Source organism: Rhinolophus hipposideros (assembly GCF_964194185.1).
Source record: "Rhinolophus hipposideros genome assembly, chromosome: 25".
Classification (NCBI taxonomy): Eukaryota; Metazoa; Chordata; class Mammalia; order Chiroptera; family Rhinolophidae; genus Rhinolophus; species Rhinolophus hipposideros.
The window spans coordinates 18,485,674-18,510,815 of NC_138071.1; the positions used below are offsets into that span (position 1 = coordinate 18,485,674).

Here is a 25,142-nt window from a genome sequence, read left to right on the forward strand (position 1 = left end):
CAGACATGGGCCCTGGGACCCAGTCTTGGCAGGTACAAGGCCGCGCCTGGCCAGGGAGTGTGGTGGATATGTGTGGGACCCATCCATGGGTGTGTGACGTAATGGCTGCTCCTTGGACGAACAGATGCTTGACATGTGGTTTGCAGTGGTTTGCAGCAGGGTGGCCATGGGACTGTTAGGACATCACAGCTCGGCTGGTTCCTGACACTGAAGAATGGGGACTGAACCTAACCACCGTGTTGAGAGCTACGATCATATACTGTACTGAAGGGAGAGTTCCCAGCTTTAGCTTGGACGGGGCCAGGATATTTTGGTGTCAAGTTGATGGCACACTAGAGAATCTTGGGGGGAGATAAAGATAGGGACCGATCTGTGTAATTTGTTCACCAGTGCACCGAGATCGGCCCCCTGGGCGCGGGCTAATTCCTTGCTCTGGGGGCTGTCCTGTGCAGTGTAAGACACTTAGCAGCATACCGGGCCTCTCCCCGTTGGAGGTCAGCTTCACCTCCCCAACTGTGACAACCAAAAATGTCTCTAGACATTGCCAAATGTCCCTTTGGGGGGAAATGGTCCCTGGTGGAGAACCAATGCCCTAAGCAGTGTCTGGCTCTCGTTGCTCTGGGACTCCATTCCACCTGCTTGGTGGAATGCACACGGAAGCATCTTCTGACGAAGGAGATAGAGTGCTGCCAACTGGAGGGAAGGCCTGGAAAAGTACCAGTGGTTTCCCCAGCCCACTCACTTTGCTGGTGGCACAACCTCTGGGTGCAAAGAATAAATTGGTACAGCATTCTTATACAAAATCAGCCTTCCTTAACTTTGGCTTCCAGGAATGCCAGTTGCCTGGCATGGCGCTGATTCATGGTATTGAGAAAAGTCACTGGCTTACTTTAGGGAGAGGTCACCATCCAAGGGTCTTAACCATGGGCTCGGAGGGTTGCTGTATAGAAGATCCAAGCTAGCTGTGGGTTCCTCAATTTATACATAGTTCTAAACCATCTGGGCTCAGGTCTGACCTGCCCTGAGGCTGGCTGGTGATCAAGGAACCTGACAAATCTTGTTCTGTTTATCTCTCCCCTGGGTTCAGAACATGTGTCCTCACACTCTTGCACAAAAATTACAAAGGGCCGCCATGATCAGTGAGGGGCATCGGGAGTGATTAACCCATCCTGGCTGGATGGGACCTGCTCTCTCCTGATATGGGTTACAGGCTCAGGGCTTGAGAAGTGGGAACCGGCCCCAACAATTATTGACTGTAGCTCCCACTGAGAATTCCTCTGGGGCCAAAAGATCAGAGAGAAGTTAAAATTTTTTGAAAGTGCTGATAAGACAACAGAATCAATGGTGGAAAAATTAAAAGGTTCCATTTGGAAAAGAATGCAATTTAGAGAAATACACCCTTTGTTGTGGAAATAAAACTACCTAAAGGAGTTCAAAGCCCTTTAGCCCACTTGCGTCCACTTATTCCCATCTATTTTCTGGGAAAGAGACAGAATGGCAGGTCATAACTCCAGTTGAAGATAAAGGGGACAGAATATCTGGCCCTCACTGAGAAGTGCTTACTCCTTCCTGAGAACCTTCAGTCTTTCTTGTCCTGGTCATTACAAGGCCACTAATTAAGGGAGAGGAGACAGGGAGACAGACAGACTGAGAATGAGACACAAAAACTTTCTCTGCACCAGGCACCATTTTGGTTTAAATTAGGAGAATTTGGATAATCCAAAGTAAACTTTTTTATTGTAACTGTTGTTAAGAATTAGAATAGGTTACTGGAGGAAGTCACCAAGCCACCTTCATCCATCAGTATTGAGAACAGGATAATCTACCATCATTGTTATCTGGACTTTCCTTAGAGCAGAAAAAAGGCCAGAAGACTACCATCAGAGGGTCTTTCCATATATTTCTCACTCAGTTCACTTGTGGAATTTACATAAACTTCCTTTTGCCACTTCTCCACCTTCTCAAAATTCAACAGGCAAGCTTACATTTAGACACCCCAAAATATTCTACGAAGTTTGATTGCAGGAGTCTTGTGTCCCCATGTCTGGCCAGTGTTGGGGCGGGGTAGCTCAATCAATCAATCAATCAATCAATCAATCAATCAATCAGTCAGTCAATGTTGATTGAAGTGAATTGGGCCCCTCCGCTGGCCTACAGGTCTCTTATCTACTGGAGAAAATATTCTGAGAATCCCAGGCCCCTTATCACTGCCACTGCTCAGCTGGTGTGTAGGGGCTGGTAAGTGTTCAGACAGTGCCTTTCGGGGAGAGTGTTGTCAATTGTTTTTCTGCTCCTGTTTACAAATAAAGGAGAGTGTTCAAAAGTAGCATTTCCCCATATCAGAAGTTTCCTGACGGCTACTGCCATGTTTCCCCAAAAATAAGACCGGGTCTTATAGTAAGTTGTTTGCTCCTGAAGACACATTAGGGCTTGTATTCAGGGGCTGTCATCCTGAAAAATCAGGCTAGGGCTTGTTTTCCAGTTAGGTCTTATTTTCGGGGAAACACGGTAATAGCTGCATGCCTCTGCTCTCCTTTTCCACGGAGTTCAGCCACCCCAGTGATATCCCATCCAAACTTCACTGAAAGGGGCTTGTGGTCTGTGACGCTGTTGTCATAAATGACCGGGAAGCCTTTTTGAAATTTACTTTGGGAGTTGGGTGTTAACTTTTATCCCCCCGGGGACATTGAAGCAGGGCTTCGCTAAGGACACCCCCTTATGTACGCTTTTCTTCTGTAATATGGTAAGCTGAGTCTGGGCCCCTAGTTTTAAAGCCCTGGGCAGGAAAAAGGGTCATTCTAACCCTTCCCAAAATGTAGCCTGTCACTTTGAAGAACCATCAGAACTGGAGGCCAGGAGCTTCTGCCCAGGTTACTTCTCTCAGTTCCAGCCCCGAGCAGACAAGTCCATTTAGGAATTTTCAGGATTAAATATCAGAACCTAAAGGTTTGAAGCAAGGTGGACGAATGGGGAGAGCCATCCTACGGGTTGGTCTGTGCCTACTGCGGGCACCGATCACCTCAGGGTGCTTTTACATCACCATAGAGGAAGAAGAGCAGGGCTTTTGTTGACACTGTGACACACAGACAACTCATCTTTGCAGGGCACGCTGGGGCAGGTGGCACACAGGCTGCGTCCGTCCAGTTCTGAGGGCGTCAACCACCCAGGCTTTATCTAGCTGTCCCAAGAGATATGGGGGTCAAGACATCTGCCCTCCACTAACCCATGTGCACTGACTGGGAAGCTCTGAGGTACCGTATTTCTATTTGCTTAAGGCACTGGTTCTCAACTGGGGACAATTTTGCCTCCCAGGAGATTTTTGATATCTGAAAGCATTGCGGGCTGTCACAATTGGGGGGGTGGGCAGGGACAATGTGTGCTACTGGCACCTAATGGGATGCTGCTAACCATCCAACAATGCATGGGACAGCCATCCCCCCACCACAAATAATTATCTGGCCCCAAGTGTCACTAGTTCAGCTCTTGAGAAGCCCTGTCCTAAGGTGGAACTCAGTCTGAAAGAAAGGGCTAGGTCAAGAAAGGGCATTATTTTTTGGTCTTTGTAGGTCCAGCTTTAAACATCTCTTCAAAAATGATTGATAGAAACAAACAAGAGTATAGGCTCCCTGTCCTTCCTTCCCTCTCCTCTTTTCCCCCACCACATCCCTTTCCCCTCAAATTTATAGATTATTTTGCCAATTTCACTAATTTTTTTTCCACTTTTGTGGCTACTTCTCACTAGCCATTGGTAACTAAGAAGCTCAAAGACAGGGTCCCAAAATGAAATGTGGGGAACACTGCACTCTAGAGTCAGGGTCCCCAAGGATGGGGCTGATTTAGGAGATCACAGGGGGGTGCCTGATACTGCCACGGAGAAGAGGGCAGTGAGTCTTCCGTTAGCATTCCCTGAAATCCATCTGGTATTGAGAAAAAAAAAAACACACATAAAAAAAAATCATCTAGACAGCTATTTAAAACAGCATTGCTAAAATGTATTTCTTTTTTTCATAATATTTAGAAAAAAAAAAATCAGCTCATTTGGATAAAGCAGAAAATTGAGTAGTGTACAGGCCAAGAAATCTGTCAGCAGTAATCACTGTCTGCTAATCCCAGCCCGGTTTTAATCAGAGTCTCCTTGGCGCTCTGGGGGTGTTTATTTTACTAAAGATGGAAGCCAGTTTGTTTTTAAGAAGCAGCCTCCTAATCCCCTCTATTTAATTTTACAACTTAATCTTGGTTACCAAGTTACTCAGGGCGATGTGTGGAAGGCACTCTTCCCCGCCCACAAACACCATTAACCTCCCTTAGTTTATTTTTCCTCAAGTCTCAAGGGTAGTTGGGGGGGGGGGTCGGGTTTAAAGCCGCTGAGGGGAGGAGAAGGAAAAGGGGAAGGAGGACCAGCAGGAGGAGGAGAGGGAGGAGGGAGAGAGGGAGAGGAGAGAGCAAGGAGGGAAGGGCAGCAAGTGATGGTATGAGCAGCAAGATGAGTATAGAGCAAAAACTGGGCCTTCTCTGCTCACACAAACCCGGTCAAAAAACAGGTCACACTCTAGAGTTGGGGGCTCTTGCTTTTTTCATCATGTCATTTGCTGTCTCTCCTTCAAGAACACAGAGGATACAAATAAAGGGCAATATGCCGGGGAACAGCACAAGCCGAGATGCTGAACTCTGTTTTCAGGGCAAAGTTCAGAGGGAACTTTGGAGATGAACGTTCAAATCCTGGTTATGAGAGCCGGTGGCTCTCCCACTGAGGTGCAGGAGAAGCCCATGCAGGCCACACCCCACTTCACCCCAGTCCTGTGTCCCCAGTCTCCTCCCTTCCCCATCCTCTCCTCATTGTCAACAAGGGGAGGCCCTCCTGCATCTCCACTTGCTCTCACAGACAGATGGTCACATGTTGAGTCCTGACAACTACGGGAGGCTGGGTGTCCTTCTTCTTATCGTCCCACGGGCCCATCCCTGCTGCTAGGGAAGGCTGGCCACTGATTTGTGGAACACACATCAGGTAGCTCAGCGGCCTCTCCTCTAACCTCTCTCCTGGCTGGGGGCATTGGATGGGAGAGTGGGAATGAGATAGAGGGATGAAAAGGGCAGTTTTTAGGAAGAAAGTAGTGTCCTCCAGGAAAACACTTCCATTTCTTCAAACGCACAGAAAAGCACAGAGGAACTGCATAAGCACCCCTTTCCCTCCAGCCCCCACCCCTGCTTGACCTCCCACCTGACCCACCAGCCCCAGGAGGGGACAGGCCAGTACTCACACTGCTGGAGTGGAGCATGGGCAGAGGCAGCAGCAGGAGCGGCACCGAGATGACCAGCAGCAGTTTCCTTGCTCGGAGAAGGCCCTTCAGCAAGCCCATCCTGGACCTCTGTGAGCTCTCGACCCCCTCGGAGCTCGCTTGGTCGGCCCAATAAATGCCTTAGCTCCTCACGATGCTCGCACTCGGTCCAGAAAGACTTCTTAACGCCTCCCTCGGCTGCCAAGAGTCCTGTTTCGTCTTGGGGCAGAACAGGAGGGCAGTTACAGCCCCTGCTTGCACAAAAAGCCGGGCTCCTTGTCTCCTGTTTTAGGTGGGATTGGTGAGCATGGTTTTATGCCCAGCAGAAAGGAACCGGCAAAGGATGGTAAACCGGGGCATAGTGGGTTCCCTCTTTGCTGGATTAGTAATAGAGTAATTTCATTCTAGGGCTTACCCAAAGCCCCCTTAATCAATCAGAATTACACCTCTGCTGCAGGTGTTTGGCCTTGAAGAAGTCATCAAAAGGCTTTACAAAATTAAAAATACCGAGAGTACATTTTAACCTCCATCATTTTTCCTTTCTCTGATGGCCTGTTTTGGGTAGTAGTACCAGTTTCACTTCCTACCTGTACTCACTGTACCCCCCTTCGCTTAAAAAAAAAAAAATCTAGTACCCCCCCCCTTCCTTAAATCAAGCCCCCCTGAGTTTGTCAGCGGAGGATGCAGACTTCAGATAGTCCTGGGCTTCTCTCCCAGGACGTGGCACCTTAACTTAGTTCAAATTTCTTTCCTTCAAATTGATTTCCCACTTATAATTTGCCTTGAGCCTGGGCCTCCGGAGCAGAAAAAAAAAAGTTCCCAAGACATTCCTAGTTGTCACGGGACAAAATCTAGCTGGAGGCCCACCTTAACTTTCATTCACCTATGGGAAGCCAGACAGAGGCAGTAGCCCCGCCCATCCCTCACAGCCAATCAGCACATTGGAAAGAATGAGTCAGTATCTCTTCCAAAGGCACTTCTTGATTGGTCCCAGCAGGGGCCTGCTGATTCTGCAGAACTTAGGCAACTTGCAAAGCTTATTTTTGTTTTTCAAACATTCTAGGGGCTGGAGTGATGACCATCATTGTAAACCTAATCCACTTCCCCAAGCACAGTTTTATTGTTGCAGATTGTAGGACACAGAGCTTTCTCTGGGAGGGCCCTAGCCCTTGGGAAGATGATGGGTCTGGTGGCAGGAGAAAACAAAATGTTAATTCTGGACAAATTTGCCCCAGAGTGTACAGTATTAAACCTTTCCAACTTCCCTGGTGGCAAAGAGCATTTGATAAAGCATCTGAGTCAGCAGAGGGTGTCTGCTTGTAAGAAAGACCACAGACCTTTGTAGGGAGAATTGGAAGGACAGCTGTGCCTCTCTGGAAAAGTCTAGATGCCAGTATCATTACAGAGGTCTTTGGAGTCCAGATGTCAGTGGTCTTTCTGGTTGGAGTAGGTGCTCAAATGCTTCTCTCAGAGGCTTTTTACCAAAAAAGAAGCAGAAGGCTTCCTTTGGCTGGGCTGCAAGGAGGAGGTGGGAAGGCAAGGAAGAAACTGACAAGTTCAGGGACAGGCCCTTGCCAGCAGCCGGACTCGACTTTCTGCTGCTTATAGATAGGGAGACGCTGTTAGCCTTTCTCAGAAAGACCATGTGGATTTGGGGTAAGGAAGAAAAGAAAGAAAGACAACCCCAAATGTTCCATAAGTGGTGGTCTTCAGCAACATTGCCTTGATCTGAGAGAGGCTGAGGAGAATCAAGGGTTGTGAAACCCAGGTTCTCTTGAATTTACGGAATGCAAGGAATGGCGTTCCAAGGTCTGCAGCTATACCAGTTGGAAATGATCCCCAGGGTAAATGTAAAGTAATTGGAGAAGGGACTCTAGAAAACCAGTTCTTCTTGACTTCTAAGGCAGGTGCAGCCGTGGACATCCTAGGTCCCCTTAGAAATTATCATGCCATCATAGGATGGGCTACGATGACTTATCTCTTTAAATGCATGTTAAAAACTGGCTACTGTATTTACTACATGCAGGCCTTATTTTTGTGATGGTTTTGAAACTCAGTATGAATAATACTGCACGTACAACGTTTTGGTGGCGAATACTAAAAGAGACTGGATAAATAATAAACAACTGTGGAAATCAAGGTTACGTTAAATCCATGAACAACTTCAAAATTCCTTGGTGAGAAAAGCTGAGGTAACAAAGATTCCACTGAGCCTAGTAACTTGATCATGTCATATTTATTACACCATTAGTGAATATTTGTTAAATAAAGTTAGGGAAGGTGAATGACACATTAAGACCAGTAGTTCTTCTTCAGTACTCTCTCCATTTTTTTTCAGATGAGGAAAACATTTTCCAGAATACGAGGCTTAAGAAATGTAAGACAAATACCACTTATGTGAGGTATCTAAAGTAGTCAAACTCTTAGAAACAGAAAGTGGATGGCAGTTGCCAGGAGCTGGGGAGAGGGAAAAAAGGAGTTGTTGTTCCATAGCTACGATTTTTGCAAGATGAAAAGAGACCTGAACACAGAACAGTGTGCATATAGTCAACATTATTGTGCTGTCCACTTAAAAATAGTTCAGAGGGTAAATTCATGTTGTGCTTTTTTACCACACACACAAAAAGTAAGACATTAAAATAGGTTAGGAGAGTAAGGGGTACCATAGAAAGTCATTTAACAAACATTTGATTTTAGATCAGTGTACCCGTGGGAATACCTTCTGATTGATTTACCAGTATGTGATAGTCTTAGCTGGATTCAAGGTGAGATGCCAGAGCAATGAAAGTTTCAGCACAGAGATGTGTTTCAATGTCTCTTGAGTGACATCAGAGGTAGCTGTGAGGATGCCAGCTCTAGAGGAAACTTCCAGAATGTATAGATCCTCATATTTCCCAGCAGTATAGAAATGGCAGAATTGGTTCCCTAAGTCACAGGCAAGTTTCCACTACAAATGTCACACCCCAAATTTATTCTGTTTATGAGTAAATAGGATAAAATGTGACTTGGTTGTGATGGCGGTAGGTACAGTGTGGTGGTATTCATGAGGCAAAATGGAAGATTCTGTTTCTGTCCAGTCTTTTTACTTTCCTGTTCATTGGGCAAAGAGTCAGGCTTTTGGGTGTCCGTCATGAGCATAATATTTGATTTTGCATGTAAATGAAGCCATTGGTATAAAACTTTTTGTGGGTAAGCAATTTATACTCAGACTAAAATAGTGTTTTAAGTATCCAGTTACTGAAAATAAAATTTTTATTTGTCTTTAAAAGAGGTCATGCCTTTCTTGTTTTTTTTTTTTTTCCAGTCATATATTGCTACATACATGCGCCCTGATTGATGAGCACAAAAGTACAGTGCCTTCAATTTTTTGTTGCAGGGTAAATGAATGACCATTGCTGTCACTGGTCTGGGAGCCACCCTTCCACCATGGAAGTCCTGCTCCTGGGAGCAGCCATGTGTATGATGGCCTGGGCAGCAGGAATTACCAGGGTGGGTCTTCCCAGCTGGTGACTGAAGGGAAGCTCTGAGATCCCTTCTGATAGGATGGAATCACAGGGTGTGATGCAAGACTCTGATGGCCAGGGTATTTATTGTAGAGTGGTGGGGACTGAGGCCTCTACCGACCCCCCTCCCCAACCCACCTCAAGGGAAAGTACAGAGAGTGAAGATAGATGGTGAGGCTGATCTGCCTTCTGGGCAATCCCCACCCCGCCTGTACACCGACTTTTGTTTTAGTCAGGCAGTGAGACCCAAAGGAGACCGAAAGCCAGTGTGCGTCAGAGGATGAATGCGGGCTGGCAGAGATAGAGCGAGCAAATGTCAAATGGATGTAAAGATAATCTGAATCAGACCCACAGATAGAGCAGCAGGGATACCAACAACGAGCAAAGTGACCAGGTCGAAGAGAACACGTAGTATTAGAGAGACAAAAATTGAACGAAACAGCATATACCAGTCTGCCTTTGAGGGAGTTAAAGGAACAGTATAATCAGGGAATAAGGATGAAAGAGAGTGAGTTATTAAACTTCGGAGCCTGAGAACGTTAGAATGCAAAGCTCTAGTTTTCTCTTCCCGCTAGGCAAAGCTCAGTTGTACAAAGATTTTACAGAAATCCAGACCAGCTTTTGTCATCATCGAATGACAATTGTTAAATACTCATTTCAGAATCAAATTCAGCCCAATGCATGCTCACCCATTCACTGCTACCCTGGCTTCAGGACCCAGCTGCACACCTAGGAGAAGCCAGAGAGACCTCTGACTGGTGAGGGATCTTTATTAGAACCCAGGTGCTTCACCTATTAACTCTTATTTAACATAGAATTATAACAAGCCCAGCTACCTTGTTTTTTAGGTGATGGCAGCTAAGAAAGAACAAAATATAAAGGGCAAGTGATATCGGTCACAAAGAAAATGCACCTCTTGTAGCCCGACTGTGAGGCAGGCAGCAGAAAAACTCACACCAGATACACAATTAGCAAAGCCATGGGCTTTCCAGTGTTGGTACAAATGGTCCAGGTGTCCTCCCTGTAATAGCTTACAGTTAGGGAAATGATTGTGGAAATTTCAGAAGTCCAGGCATCTTAGAGATTCTGTTTTCCACCTCCTTCATTAGAATGTTTCAAAGATGCAAAATAAAAGCTTTAGGCATTTCGTATGTAGAATTTCAAAATATATCAAATCAATGCTGCTAAAATGAAAACTTGGCATTTGAAAGGGTCAAAACATCTGTCACCTGAAAATCATTTAGGATTTTATTTGGAGCACTTCATTCTCTGATGCTGCCGCATAATTTTAGTGTTAGGATGGAAAGGCATGGTTGTTGGTACCACCTCTTCTTTAAGGTGACCCTCTCTGCATTAGCTTGCTTTCTCTGCTCAAAAGACAGGCATGACTTTTGTAGCATTTCTGTGCCCCCCGCCCCTCTTCATGTTTCTTCTCTGTTTTAGACCGGCCTTCAGATAAGAAGAGTCCAGACATATAGGTCATCAAATTACCGATTTTCTAACTGATTCTTCTCAGCAACTTTTACACTGTATTTATTTGGCTGTAGCTCTAGCTTCTTTCTTACTACAGAACCTTAAGAAAGATTCATTCAACCCCGCACCCTGATCTCTTAGAACCAAAGAAATCTGTCCCCCATCTTCCCACCATGCTCAAACCTCTATGATGTCTCCTCCAGTTCTGTCCTCACTCTTGAGTATTTGTGGCAGTCACTCAGTGTTGAAGGGTATCTTAGACTCTGCTTGTCACCAGGCAACCCGTTCGGCCTCTGGAGTCATCTTGAATGACCACTCCAGCCCTTTCTTCCAGCCTACATCACATTATGTATGACATGAATCAGGTGTGCTTGTCAGGAAGCTACAAGGGGCAAAGAGCATCTGGCTTAATAATCTCTGCTACTCTGAGTGGGTGGCACATGTTTTGCTGCTGGTCTCTGAAAATGAAGAATTTCTGGATTAGTGTGTGTGCTGGGCCCTGCTGGTGCGGGCGTCTCTCAGGGAGACACTCTGGAGCCTGAGGACCGCATCAAGTCACGCCTCAGGGCCTGGAAGAGGCTACGGAGGGACTGGGCCCAGATGTCCTTCTGATGCCCTTGGGACAGGGCAGTGCGGTAGGCTGCGTAGGCCAGGGTCAGCGCTGTCCTTTCAAAGTCCTCTTTCTTAAGGACGCCAGGATGGCTGGAGAGGGTGGCGCTCAGCCTGCGGATGTCAGGGACCCTCTTGGGGATGACGGCATTGCAGATGGCACGGAAGTCCGACGCCTTCCTCAAGGAGGCGAGCTCCTCGTCCTTGATGGAGATCTCTAGGTCCGGGCTGATCTCAAGTTCAGCTAGCAGGAACTGGTGAGAAACGCGAGAGGGAGGGAGACATGAAGCATTTGGGCACTGTTGAGGACACCATTGTTTTTATTGTCAACGCACGTCCATTTAGGGAAGAGGCTGCGGAAAACTCGTTGGAATCCAAGACACTTGGGTTCCAGTTCCCAGTTCCCCACTAACGGTGTCACCCTGGATGGGTTAGTTACTTCTCTGAGCCTTCTTTTCCTCCTCTGTGAAATGACTAGTAACAGAAATACATCACTGGGATATTGTGAGAAGTAAATAAGACAAATATGGACACCATCTGACACAGTGCCTGGTACAAAGCCACTGTTTAATTACTACTTTTTGTTCCTAGTGTGCTGGGTCTACCCCTCCTTCCCTTTCTCCCTCCCACCCAACCCCTCCTTCCCTTTCTCCCTCCCACCCACCAACGATCGAAAGCGTGAACTTACTATTTTGGATAACTTTAAGTCAGAAGCTGGGGATTGAAGGATGCCGAGAATTGTACTAGTAATTAAGAGGGATACAGAGATTTGTCCTCATTTTTCACTGGTTCTTTAAGAGAAGAGGTGGGCCTGCCACTTGCACTCTCTGCTCAGGGCCAGGAACCTAATAAATATCTCTTGGACTCAGGGTTCTAACTCTTCTCTCTGTCTCCAACTTCTCCCAACTGTAATCCATCTCCAGGCTACTGTCTGCTATTTTCCTAAAACGGATCTGTTCATAGGACTCGCATGTTCGAGATTTGGCAAAAGCTGTGCATTTTCCAGTGTGTTCCCAGAAGCAGGATTTGGAATCTCCCCCCTGGTTCAACTGCTTGGCTGCAGCAATCTGTCTCTTTCTTAGCCAGATAGTTCTAGAACATGGAGGTTGTCAGAGGCCATGTCAAGGCAGGAGGGGAATTTTCAAGATCATTTAGTCCCTCATTTCCTAATTGAGAAGATTCAGGCCCAGAGAGACAGGTGGCTTTATGCAAGGTCATGTAGCTGATGGGTGGCAGCACCAGAACTAACGCTCAGATCTTGAACCTGGAATTTCACCACTGAAACAAACCAAACTGGCCTTGGGAAATTTGCCTGTGGTTTGGAGGAGAAGTGGGGTCTGAGTGTCAGAGATGCGAGAGGCAGAGGAAGAGAGCCTTTGGGGCAGTCAGAAACTGGACTGTCACAGTATGTGGTTATTGGAGACACGGCTCCACCCAGACAGCCGTTCAGGCTTGACATTGCCTGAACACTACTGACTCGTTTTACCTCGAAGCCTTTGCTTGAGATTACTGCCCACTCTGCTGCTTGGGTGCTGAGAGTGACACCTGGGGACCAAACCTAAATCTCTAATTTTGCCTCCACTTAACCCCTAATGCCATCATTATGGCATGTGGGAAAGGAGAGGAGAGACGAGGGATACGCTCCTTTGGGATGGGCAGGATTCAATGACCTCCAGAAACTAGTCTCGGCCAGTCCCTATGGCAGTAGCGGCCACTCATTTTCAGGGGCTTGGGTCACTTCAAAGAACAGAAAAGTTACAGTGCCTTAGGGGTGATGTAAATTGACCACTCTCACCTCTGCCTACCTCATAGAGCAGTTCTACTTCCTCCAGGGAGCTCTGCAGGATGGGATTCAAGGGCATTGATGAGGACCTCTTCGGCCGATGGGCAGCAGGGAAGAGGACGGCTGCAAGAAACAAAAGAGTGAGCTCGAGGGTCTGTGCACACTCTGACCTTCTCCCTCTGGTAGCGTTGGGTTAGCCAGCCTGTCTTGAAAGAGACTGATCTCGAAGTGGTGGTAGTCATAAAGCAGGAGAGGTGACAGACAGCTCTGGTGTGTCCCAGAGAGCTCCCAGGCATGTCACATGGGACTATTTCAGACCAGTGATTTCAAACCTGGCTGCTCATAAGAATCATCCCAAAAAGTATTTTTCTTTTTTGGTGGTGGTGGGGAAATGTACACAACAAGTGAGTTAGTTCCCTGGTAATACGGTTCCCTAATACGGTTCCCATTTTAGCACTTTATCAGTATGAAATGCTGGCTTATATTTATTGACAACCCTTTTAGTCAGAGGATCAGACTTCTAGCTAGTTCCCAGCCCTTCAGAATATAGCTGCTGAGAATCTGGATGCAGGCGGCAAAGTAAAGGAACACAAGACTGCGAAGTATGGCTCTAAGGGTGTGTGGAACCAAGCTCAGGGCTTCCCCCAAGGGCTGGCTGACTTAGAAATGCATTTGGGACAAAGTCAATGACTTATTAATGCTTTTCCTCCCTGGTGCATTGAGAAATGGTCTCTGGAGGAAGATGGATGGGCTGCTTCTGGTAAAGAATTAGGACCTGACTGAGGGCAAGTAAAGGAGAAGACACTATATTATAGGATGTAGGAATAATCACAGATGGCAGTTCTTCAGTCTCATATCAGGCTGGGAGCAGACAGTGACGCCCACCCATGCAGCCCCTCCGTGAACCAGGGCACTGTGCAGAAATGACCGGCGAGCCTGCTGCCCGCTGATAGAAAAAGGCACAGCTTCTTGAAGACACACTGGATTGTGATCTCCCAGAACACTGGGCAACTAACTGAAAATCCATGAGATTTCGAGGTAAGGAGTGCCACCTGGAGTGGTGCTGTGCAAAATTTGCATAACCATACACCACAGCTCTGCTTCTTGGTCATGGTGCCCTGTGACCATCAAGAAAGGCTCGCGCGTTGTCCAGTATTAAAGAAGGCCGGGAACTGCAGAAGCATTTTAGAAGGCTTTCTATCCAACCTGATAAAAATGAAACATCTTCAATATAAAGACATTTGCTGAAAAGCTCACTGGTAGGGATCTCCCACTTCCTGGAAGGAGCTGGTTGGGTGGAGTGTTGCTATAATGTTGCTTTCTCTGCACTCATTTATTATCTATACCACAAGTTCCTCAGGGGCTCGGATAAATATGGTTTAGGTTTCTGCACCCCCAGCAGAGCCTGGCAGGCTTCCAGGTGTTGGCTGACCAACTCCACGTGCTGAGGGAGGCCTTGGTGGGCTAGCGGAGTGAGCAGCTCTGCTTCCCCACACCAATGTGGGGAAGGTGCCTATGAATCCAGAGCAGTATTTTCTAGCCCAGCAATTTAGCAGAATTTGTTCTCTTTCCTGGAAAAATGCCAATTTCCCCCAGAATCATAGATTTTAGGGCTCGAGAAGGCCTTTGCCTCTGTCCACTGATTACTTCTGCCTTTAGTTTCAGGTGGAGCTCAAGAGTGAGGTGTCTCTTGCTCTGTGAACCACCCACGGGGCTTTCAATAACACTGATGTTTGGGTTCCAGCTCCAGAGGTTCTGATTTAATTGAACTAGAGTGCGACTGGGATAGTCAGATTTTTAAAAGCTTTCTAGGTGCTTCTAATGGTAGCCAACGTTGAGAATCAGAGGGCGCTTGACCTGAGGCTGCTTGACAAGGTGCTGCCTTGGCTGCGTGGCCTCTCGCAGGTTAGCCCAGGGGCTCTCAACCTTGACTGTACATGAGAAATCACTTGGGAGATTTAAAAAACCCAAGTGCCCAAGGCCACCTGCCAGGCCAGCTCACGGGCATCTTTGGGGTGGATGTAGGCATCAGGAACATTTAGAGCTCCCAGGTGATTGGAAGGGGCAGGCAAGGTTGATAACCATTGGGCTATCCAGCTCCACAGCCAAGCAGATGGTGCCACAATGCAAAGCTCACTCCCATCTCGGCATTCCAGGGTCATCTGAAGAGACCAAGGCAAACGAGGAGAGACACAAAGAGGGTATGTACTTGGACTCTGCTTTGTCCTCGGTGGGAGATGACACCAAGACCAGAACTGGTCCTAGACCAAGATGTGACCTGTTTCTTTCTCCTACTATGAAAGGTGGACAAACCCCCTTCTGAGGATGCAATCTGAGAGTAAGTTTACTTCTTTACTTCTTCTTCCAGAATTTCTTATTGTGAAATTAAAGGTTTTGTTCCCTGAAAAGAAATGAGCACTCCCACGGGTGAAGGGGCTCGGAGGGGATGAATATCCTGGGCATGAATCCTTTCTGCTGCCTTCACCTCAGACATCAGGTGGCTGCCTCCCGGGAGGGAAATTACTCACAGCTAGACCTGCACTTTCTTCACTCACCTGTCCCCTGCGAACAGCGACACTCCTGTAACATGCTCACCCACGTGGACCCCTAGTCTCACAGAGTTGGGAAGAAAATACTTCCTGAATCAAAGCTGAGTTTAATAATAGAAACGTTATTGTTTCCAATAGCCCTTGTTCTCATGCTTTTTAAAACGATAACAGTTTGGGGAAGATTGTTAGAAATAGCTTCAGCCTCTAGGCTAGGGGACCGATGATTGCTTCAGAAAGTATGTGTGGGGAGCACAGGAATCAGAAAGATGGACCCCTCCCTTGTCCCACCCCGACCCCCACTGCCCCTATCTTCTGCAGGAGGTACCCCTCACATTACTGTAGCTACTTGACAGCGTGTCAGGCAGGGGCCTTTATGCCCCCTTGGGCTGTGCAAGTGCAGCCAGCTCTGGGCCGGACATCTCAGCGGCTGCCCAGGTCTGACTTCCTAGGAAAGGGGTGAGGCCTGGAGAGCATAAAATCATCTCTGCGGATGGTGGGTGAGAGGTAAGTTATGTCTGCTCCGTGTCAGAACATTTGGGTAAAAAGTTAACTGTGCAGTCACACCACATGTTTTTGTCCATAAAGGAGAAGTCTGGGCCCTGCCAGAAATGCAAATAGCCGAAACAAGAGTTGACCAGCAACAAGAGGTATGTGTATAAAGCTTTAAACTAGACTTGCTCTCTCTTGATGAGAGAAACAGCCCTGTTCCCCCAGGAAACCTTTCCCCGTGACCCCACCGGACGCTGTTTTTCCTTCCCTATCTCCTAATGCTTTCTGCATCCACTCTACACATTTCACATCTTGCCGGTGATGGCCAGCTGCTGGAGGAAGCAAATGGGCTTCCTGCCTTCCTCTGCTTCACCTCAAGGTCTGCATAAAGCCGGGCTCTGCGTGCACGTTCAATATATATAGTTTGGAATGTTTTCAAAAATAAACCAGGTATTTAAAAAAGCAGCAACAAGACAAAATATCCCTGGGGACTCTTGCATTTGTGCTTTGCTGGTCTTTCTTCCTTTCCCTTCCATCTCATCTCCCTAATTCATGGAGGTCATTTTAAGTTTGGCTCCCTCCTCACCGTCAGTGACTGGTACACTGCTTTGGGCAGCGTAGTCTTTGCACGTCTCAGAGGAGGGAGACCTGAGTGCTCCCGGCTGGTGGGCCATTAGGAAAGGCAGCTTCTCTGAGGGAGGAGGGAGAGGGGAGTGGGCTGGGGAGACCAGAGACCCCGTGCCCTCCTAGGTGCCACCTGGGCACTGAGCCTCAGGCAAGAATCTGCTGGGCAGTTTTGTCCAAAATCACGGACTGTGTCATTTTTTGCTGTACAACTGGGCCGATTTGTTTCTTTCTTCTCCACTCAATGCTACACACCCAGCCCACTCTCCAGCTGTTTCTTCAGGATGTGAATGTGCCCACGAGGTCCACTCAACGTGACCAGGGATCACCAGAGACTCACACGTCTCTCTGTGTGAAGGCCTGCTGGCCTCGGAGCAGGGGAATTGGGGGCCTCTGTCCTCCTCCCCTTCCTAGACCGATGAGCCTTCTGGAGAACTGGAGTGTTTACAATTCATTGGACTGACCAGCACAGAACAAATGATTCACTTGCTAAAGGTCATGCCACATGCACTGAGTCAGTCCAGACGTTGGACCCAGAGACGCAGGAATCATGTGTTACAGCATGTTCCCATGTTTTTTGTCAAGAGACATATTTGGACCTCAGACCACAGCTGTTTAAGTGTGGAGCTCAGACTTAACCACAGCTCATGAGCCCAGTGCATGCCTGTCATCGTGCTTTGTGCTTTCCGTATGCACCTTGTGGGGTATATATTCACAACCCAACATAGAGATGAAGAGACTCGGAGGTGAAGGAACTTGCCCTCTGCCACCCAAGTTGCTTGTTATAGGATTGAAATTAAAATCTAGGCTAAAATCTAGGCTCCAGAACCCAATCTCACCAACAGGGTATAGGGTGAGTAGTACTATCCTTTTGTGGGCACATCTGCCCAAAGACTGGGTGGGCCTCAGCTTTGAGTAACTACAGGAAGGGTGATGTTGTGACCTGCAGGTGCATATGGTACAGAACATGCTCTTAAATGAATCACGCGTAGTTTTTAAAAAAATTCTCTACCTTTGACTTATAATGTGACATGCAAGTTCAAGTGACAACTCTATGGTCACCGTCTCATCCATAGCCTCACCTCCGTTGGTCCCTCTTTGTTCCTTCGCGATCACTTGGCAAAACCACTATCTCTCTCCTTACCTGTTCCACACATGCACTGGTGCACCTGAACGTGGCTGGAGGAATACACAACCATCCTGTTAAGTGGTCACCCTCGAAATTCCGATTGTTGTTCTCACATGGGCCCTTGCATGCTGCCCAAACATTACCCATATTTCCTGATGCCTCCTACTCGGTTTCACACCTTCTCCTTCCTCCTTTAACCAGTTACCTGCCTCTTGCCCAAATGCACCAACTTCTTCTGTTATTGTGTCCGTCCTCTGGTCTCAAGCCACCTTTGCCACGTGTGCATGGCCTCCAGCAAAAACAATGCTCACCTCTCCCCCTTTCTCTCCTGCCTCCTTCATTTTTACTTTTCTGCTGGATCTCTCCTGTCAGCGTGAAAACATGTTACTTTTTCTGTTTTAAAAACAATCCCTCCTGGCTGGCTGCTCTTGCTTCTCTCCTCACTCTTCCGATTGCAGAGTCTGGCTCTCATCTTGGGCTCTCTCTATTCAGCTGCCTTCACTTCCCTGCTGACTTTCAACTTCATATTTTCAGGTCAGACTTTTATATATCTAATCGCCTTACAGGAATCTCCTTTCAGATGGGTAACAGTTATCTCTCCTGATCCCCAACCCAACCCCCAACACACATGCGCCTACACACACATTTCCTGCTTTGTCTGCCATCTTCCCATCTCTCTCTGGGGCTCAGGCCAAAGACCTCGGAGTCACGCTTGACTTTTTCTTTCACATCCCACTAATCAGCACTTCTTGTTGGCATTACCTTCAAAATCGATCTGGGACCTGGCTGCTTCTTGTCTCATCCCTGCTAGTCCCCTGGTCCAAGCCCTCATCACCTGTCCTCCTGGGGTCTCTGCTCCCATCCTCGGCTTCCATCCTTCTTCTGTTCTTAACACAGCACCTAAAGCGATTCTGTGCAAACATAGGTCAGGTGATGTCCCTCCTCAGCCCATAACCCTCGATGGCTTTTCATCTCACGCAGAGTAAAAGCCAGATTTTCAAACGGGCCCTCGGTGCTGCATGACTTGACTGCTCACTATGTCTCTGAACTCATCTGCTGCTCTCCCCTGGCTCATGGCTGCTCCAGCCACACGCCTCCTTGCTGCTCTTCGAACACCCCAGGAGTGCTCCTGCCACAGGCCTTTGCGCTTCTGTTCCTTCTGCCTATATACTCTCTCCCAGAAACTGCATCGCTCACTCACACATTTGTTCCAGGTCTTTAGTCACCTCCTCAGGGAGGCCCTCCCTGACTGCCGTATTTAAAATTATAATCCTTGATACCCTCTAACCTGTCCCAATATTATTGCCATCCAACAATCCAGATGTTTTATTTCTATATGTGTTTGTTGTCCATTTCCCCTCACTAGAATGCCAGCTTTATAAGGCATGGGATGTCCCTTTTGTTTACTGCTGTATTCCCAATGCTTAGCATCCTGCCCATGGCTGTTTGTTGAATGAATGAATGACCCCATAGAAACACTTTAACTACCGTTATCACTAAACTACATTTTTTTCTAACAGAGTACTTCACTAATTCCTTCTCTTTCTGACAGACTGATTCTAGAACTTATTTGAGGTTACAGGTCCCGGTGAATTATCAGAAAGTTGATGTTGTTTCCTGTCTCCATCATGCCCTCCCTTCATCTCCGAGGAGTTCTGGCTTGGGAGAAGCTGCTTTTCATCATCTCAGTCAAGGTTGGCCCTTGTGCCCCCCAAGTCTTCACCCCTCCAAGCTTTCTTCCCCAGACATACAGGCAGAAGTCTTTCTACACAGAGAAGCCTATTTTTACTTTGAGCCTGAGCTTCTCTTTGGCTTTTTATAATCTGGGATAAAAATCTCTTCTTCCCTCCCATCCCCCAATACGGTCGCTATGACAGAGCGGTATTAAGGTAAATCATGGTTTTCACTGAGCTGTGCACAGCATTTCTCCCAAAGAGCTTGTTGGAAAGGATCCCAGCTGCAGACCATGTCGAGCCCAAATACAACCATATTTTTAATGAATCAGTTGAAGCAACTCTATGGAAACGCCAGTGGGTGTGGAAAGGAAAAGCTCTCATTTATAAAAGATCTTTTGCCAGAGCCTACTGGTGTCATTTACTTTTTTGTTCCTGGGCCAGCCCTTCAAGAAACACTGTGATATTGTGAGCAAGCCAGGAGCTTGGCCCGGAGCGCTGGGGTCCAAAGGGAGTGCTTCTGAAAAGGCTGCTATGTGTCAGCTCCCCTTGGCCAAAATGTCCCACCACCCAGGGGGCGCTCGGGGCTGCTGGGAGCACAGGAGCCCCTGGAAGGGATGAATGACAGCGGGACTCTGATACCACTCTGGGGGTGGGGGCCGTCGAAATCCAGCTCTCTCCTTGCTGCTGGCTGCGTGACCTGGGGCCCATGAACGTCCTTCCTAACTGTAGTTTTCTTACCTGGAAGTGGTCAGAATATGTGACACCTGCCTCCTGGAGTGAGCGAGGTGGTACCACATTGGTGTGCTCCATCATGCTACACCAGCTAGTCGGTCACACTCACTGAACACTGACCATAGGCCTTTATGGAACAGTCAGGACTGAAAACGCACACGACACTCAGACGGACACCCGAAAATGACATAAATTCCACCACATAGCTGAAGGGCTACCCTCCCCTATTAAACTGCTTTAAAAAGAAATGATTTATATGTATTTAAAAAAACATAGGTATTTATATAGTAATTAATACATAGATATTTTTTAAAAGACTGGCTAATCTCTCCCCCGAGCCCGCTCAAGGGTTGCTCTGGCAGGAGCGGGGGTGGGCATGGATTTGGGCCAGGTGTGTCCTGTTCCCCCCCGCCATGCTAACCACAGGTGAGTCATTTGGTCTTACTCAGGTTGGTGGGGCTGGAGCAGTGATCCTGCTGTGGGAAGCTACCCCCAGGGCGGAATCCTAGACAGCACTTCTTATAGAGAGGCTGCCAGCGAGCGGGACCGGTAGGAAAAGGGATGTCCTACAGCAGGGTCTACTCCCTTTGGGTTTATTTCTACATTTCCACACTTGGGCGGGCAGAGTGGGGGGTGGAGGGTGGGGGCTGGGGCTGGCGTACGCGGTGGAGGAAGGGGTAGTCAGCCTCAGACTGTTTCCAAAGGGAATTCTTCGAAATTCGGCCTGGATTTAGGGTGGGGTTGGGAGTAGAGTAAGGATGAAGGTGAAAGGAACAGTAAGTACATTTGGAAAATTATTTTTAAATTTGGGTGCGACTCCCATTCCATCTTAAAAAAAAAAAAAGATGGCAATCATGTATTCTTTGTATAATCAGAAAAAGAAATGTCAAAAATGAAAACAACTATGTGGAAGAGTTTTGATGATGGTTGGAGGGACTCCATATCATGTGTTGACCGAACACTGACATGAAGGACTAATCTAATGCTTAACGTCGCTGCCTCAGCCTGGTCTCTTTGAGCCGTGCTGGCTTTGGGTCTTTATTTAGATTGTTATTGTGGGCAGATCTTCCCAAGTGAGGACGGTCTGGGGGCCCACGCAGCTGCTCCCAGGGTGCCGCTCTGGAACCTTCTGTTGAGAGTGTCCAAGCTTTTCTTTAATGAATTGTTTTTTTCATTTTTAAGAGGCTAACATATCTAGAGTACTTCATCATTTACAAAGCATTTTAGTTACATTTTTGAATCTGACTCTCACAACAACACAGTGAAGGTAAGTTGTGTTACTGTTAGTATGTTACCTGTCCGTGACTTGCTCAGACTTGCCAGAGATCACACAGCTAGCTGGATGGAGACAGAAACAAATCTCCGAGCTCCTTGCAGGGTAGCTGGTTTTTATCTGATGTTTACAAGCCTTGTTACAAAGCAGACCATCTCATTTGGCTCTCTAATGGCCTGTGCATTAGGAAGAGTGGATATGACCATCTCTTTTTTGTAGGCAAGTTAAGTACCCCTGGTGTCGCACAGGGGTAAGTGGTAGACCATAATTCCAAGTGTTACCCCCAAAGTTTGTGCACCTGATGAGCAGGGAGGGGTGTGTGTGTGTGTGTGTGAGTGTGTGTGTGTGTAATGGTCTTACCAGAAATAAAGGAAAATAGTATTTGCTCCTGGGCAACAATCATTTCACAGCTCAACTCAGAGAACGAACAAGTCTCTAATCTCAGGCTTTAAAATGAGGGGAGAAAAACCCAAGTAAGCACAGGGCTTTAGCCCTCTCCCCTCCCCCCATTTCAGATCCACATGCTCTGTACGCTCTGTTCCCACTTGGCTGTTCCTTCCTTTCCCGACACTCTCCTTGAGAACCAGGAGGCCCATCCTTATGCCTCCATGCCAGTCTTCATCCTATTTTGGATCTCTCGAAACACCTATGAGCCTGACTTATTTTTCCAGTTTTTTCTGGGAGAGAGACCTCAGTTGACTTCAGGCGGCAGGCGGGAGGATTTCAGTTCAGATTGGCACGGAGTGGTCAGCGCTCTTGGTCCCTCACTTCCTCACAGTGATAAACTCTGGCTGAATGTGCTGTCCGGGTCTGCCACCTGGAGCCAGTCCCAGGGCAGAGAGAAAAGATGACATTCTGGCTGTGGGGAGCTACATCCCGAGGGAAAGGACATCGGCCATGAGGGACAACACCATGCTGGGCCCCTTCCTTTTGGAGGTGCACTGGCCAGCCGGTGGGAGCCACAGGCAGGCAGGCAGGCAGGCAGACGCGAAGATGCTGAAGGATTACCCTTCGTCTCCCGCCACTGGGCCAGTTCTACCAGCTGGAAGGTTGTGTCCACTCCTGATCAGGCCGCAGTGTTGAGACCCCATCCTGGGCCTCTTGTCAGGTTCCCCAGGTAACATCCTTGTATCCTAGCCCCAGCGTGTGAGTGTCAGACCTGAGCACCTACTCTCCACACACCCTGTCCGGCTGCAGCCACCTGGGCCTGGGGGAAACTCAAAGGAGTGTGTCCACATGGTATGAAGCAAAGATGACTTCTGGCACGTCAGAGAAGGATGCTGTCTCTGCTCCCCATCTTGACCAAGTCCCCTCAGTGGCTTTGATTTTTTTTCAAATGTCATTTTCCCCACCACCTTCTAACACCTGCTAACGTGTCAAGAGGCATAAAGCAATTGGCAGAGACCAGCTAGGAGGAGGATCTGGGGCTTCTAATTTCCTTCTCTCCTCTACACTCCCCCACCCCTAAATTCCTAATGGTACTTAAAGAAGAATGATGAGCATCAAACAAATAAATAAAAAGCAACTCACCCCTGCTCCACCTGTGGGACACAGTAGCCTGAGCGTCGTAACACAACAGCAGAAGCAGCAATGTCTTCCAACACATCTTTTCCTCCACGAAGGTGAGAAGCACCCAGTGGGTCCTCAGGAGCTACAGGGATGCCCGTACAGTCCTCCCAGGGAGACGGTACAGTTCTTACCACCTTCCCTTTTCACAAGAACAGATGCCGCCTCCCGCCTCAGAAGATGGAGGCAGAGGCTGCCTCCTGGGGGGACGCGAGTTGGGACCTCTTATTCTGACTCTCTCTGGGATTGGGGCACTGGGCTTCCACAGGAAGACTGTTTTTGAGCACATCTGGAGTGACTCACGGGGCATGTGATCGCCTTGGCAGTGGGGCGGATAAATATAATTTCTGTACTTAAGTTCCATGTGTTGGATGCACCCACTGGAATTTTTCTTTAACAAACAGACTCGTGGAACTTGTTAGAGAGCCCGACGAAGAGCTGGCTGCTCTCCCTGTCCACACACACATACCAGAGCCAGGGCGAGGGCTGCAGGAGGAACTGGGAGGCTTGCCTTGCAGACGCCGGGCTGATGGAGCCCCTAGTTGCCTGCAGGAGAGCAGAATCCTTGTAGTGTCTGAGCTGAGTGTCATGTCCTTCCCTGGAGCAATTCCCTAGCAATACCATGGGGGTGCCTACGGCCAGTTCTAGAACTGTCCCCAGGGTCTGTAGGGATGGGGAGTTGGCAGGTTGTGAAAATCAGAGACGTGCCACGGTGTGTAGGCATAATATATGCAGGTGATGACCCAGGGGCCCACAGGTGACCCTCTCCCCCATTCACATATGAGACCCTGCATTCTAGACTGGGTCTAGACCTGGGATGAAACTACTTTGATTCTCCCAAGCAAAATGGTCGTGTTTTTCTGTGATAATTTTTTTTTGGTATCTAATGAAGCGATTAATTCTTTCTTATTGTGACATAATTGACGTATAACATTGTGCAAGTTTAAGGTGTAGAATGTGTTGATTTGATGCACTTATTTATTGCAATATGATACTGCAGTGTTAGCTAAGACCTCCATCATGTCACACAATTACCAATTCGCATTTGTGGGGAGCACATTTAAGATCCACATCGCTTTAAAAGCGCTGCCACAGACACCTTGATCTTATCCAATACTACTTCCTTACCTTCTCTGAAATTACAGATGTGTTGTGCTAAAGATTGAAGGACATTTAAGGATGGTTTAACCATGTGGGGGGGTTACCCAGGGTAAATGGGCCACTGAGAGGTGATCTTAGCATGTCCTCTGTTTCAATCAGAACTCTTTTATCTGTTATAAGTAGTTGCTGGAGAAAAAGAAAAAAAAAAAACACCTCCCAAAACTTGACTATAACATTTGAAAACGATTAATCTCACGAATATCAGTAATAGCTGGAGGGTGTTAATTTGTTCCAAGCACTGTGCTCAGTGCTTTATTTGTATTAATTGATTTCAAGCTGTGAAGTTCCTATAGAACAGCCCTTTCCAACAGGACTATAATGTCACAAGGTAATTAAAAATTTTCTAGTAACCACGTTTAAAAAAGTAAAAAGAAATAGGTAAATTAATCGTAATAATATATTTTACTTAATCCGATATATCCAAAATATTATTTCTACACACAAGCAATGTAAGTATTAATGAGGTATTTTCTATTTTTTTAAATAATAAGTCTTTGAAATCCAATGTATATTTCACGCTCACAGCACATCTCAATTCAGACCAGCCACATTTGGGGTACTCAATAGCCCCATGGGGCCAGTGGCTACTGTGCTGGGCAGCGCAGGGCTAGCAGGTGAGCGGGCAGGCTCTGGAACCAGACTGCCTGTCTTTGTCACTTACTACTGTGTTTCCCCGAAAATAAGGCTTAACCAGAAAAGAAGCCCTAATGCTTCTTTTGGAGCAAAAAATAATATAAGACCTGGTCTTATTTTGGGGGAAATACGGTGGGGCTTATTTTATATCACGAACATCCTGAAAAATCATGCTAGGGTTTATTTTCCGGTTAGGTCTTATTTTTGAGGAAACACGGTAGCTGTGGGATCTTGGCTGAATTCCTTAATCTCCTTTTGCCTCAACTTTCCTCATCTATAAAATGGGGATAATAATAGTTCCTTCTTCATAGAGTTGTTGTGAGGACTCAATGAATTCACACATATAAAGTGCTGAGAACTATATCTGGCACATACACGTGTGCTACATATACATGAAGAGAGAGTCTCAGAGGTGTTAAGTGATTTGCCCAAGGTCATCCAATTAGTAAATGATGGAGCTGGAATTTGAACCTAGGTCTTTGTGATTCCATAGCCGGCCTTGAAGCATTACATTTGGCACCCCTTCAGTGGAGTTTGGTAAACCAGTTCTGGAGGGCTGAGGGAAGCCCTGATGTGCAGCGTTTGCCAATTTCCTGGTGAAAATACCCCCACTATGGCTGATTTCAAACTACTGATGGTTTAGCAAATGACTGAAATTTTCTGAAT

At 47.3% G+C, this 25,142-nt stretch overlaps 2 protein-coding genes across 3 annotated transcripts in view; both read right to left on the reverse strand.

The window, feature by feature from the left end:
• Positions 1-6,097, reverse strand: part of SLC13A4 (solute carrier family 13 member 4) — a 38,121-nt gene extending 32,024 nt beyond the window's left edge. For both annotated transcript variants that reach the window (XM_081038686.1, XM_081038687.1), the window contains exon 1: positions 5,259-6,097. In XM_081038686.1, coding sequence (XP_080894812.1) covers positions 5,259-5,357 — 99 coding nt within the window. In that variant the 5' untranslated portion in view covers positions 5,358-6,097. The remainder of the gene's footprint in view (positions 1-5,258) is intronic.
• A 1,398-nt stretch (positions 6,098-7,495) lies between these two features.
• On the reverse strand, positions 7,496-22,978 carry FAM180A (family with sequence similarity 180 member A). Its single transcript, XM_081038688.1, has 3 exons — positions 22,647-22,978; positions 12,667-12,767; positions 7,496-11,115 (listed from the first exon to the last, which is right to left on the reverse strand). Exons 1-3 carry the CDS (start codon positions 22,720-22,722, stop codon positions 10,771-10,773), a joined length of 522 nt encoding a protein of 173 aa, XP_080894814.1. The 5' UTR covers positions 22,723-22,978; the 3' UTR covers positions 7,496-10,770.
• Positions 22,979-25,142: the final 2,164 nt, after the last annotated feature.

Coding starts and splice junctions, on each gene's coding strand:
- FAM180A (XM_081038688.1), bottom strand. CDS start 22,722: ATGTGTTGGAAGACATTGCTGCTTCTGCTGTTGTGTTACGACGCTCAG. Junction 12,768..22,646: donor GTCCCACAGGTGGAGCAGGG/GTGAGTTGCTTT, acceptor TGTTTCTTGCAG/CCGTCCTCTTCCCTGCTGCC. Junction 11,116..12,666: donor AAGTAGAACTGCTCTATGAG/GTAGGCAGAGGT, acceptor GTTTCTCACCAG/TTCCTGCTAGCTGAACTTGA.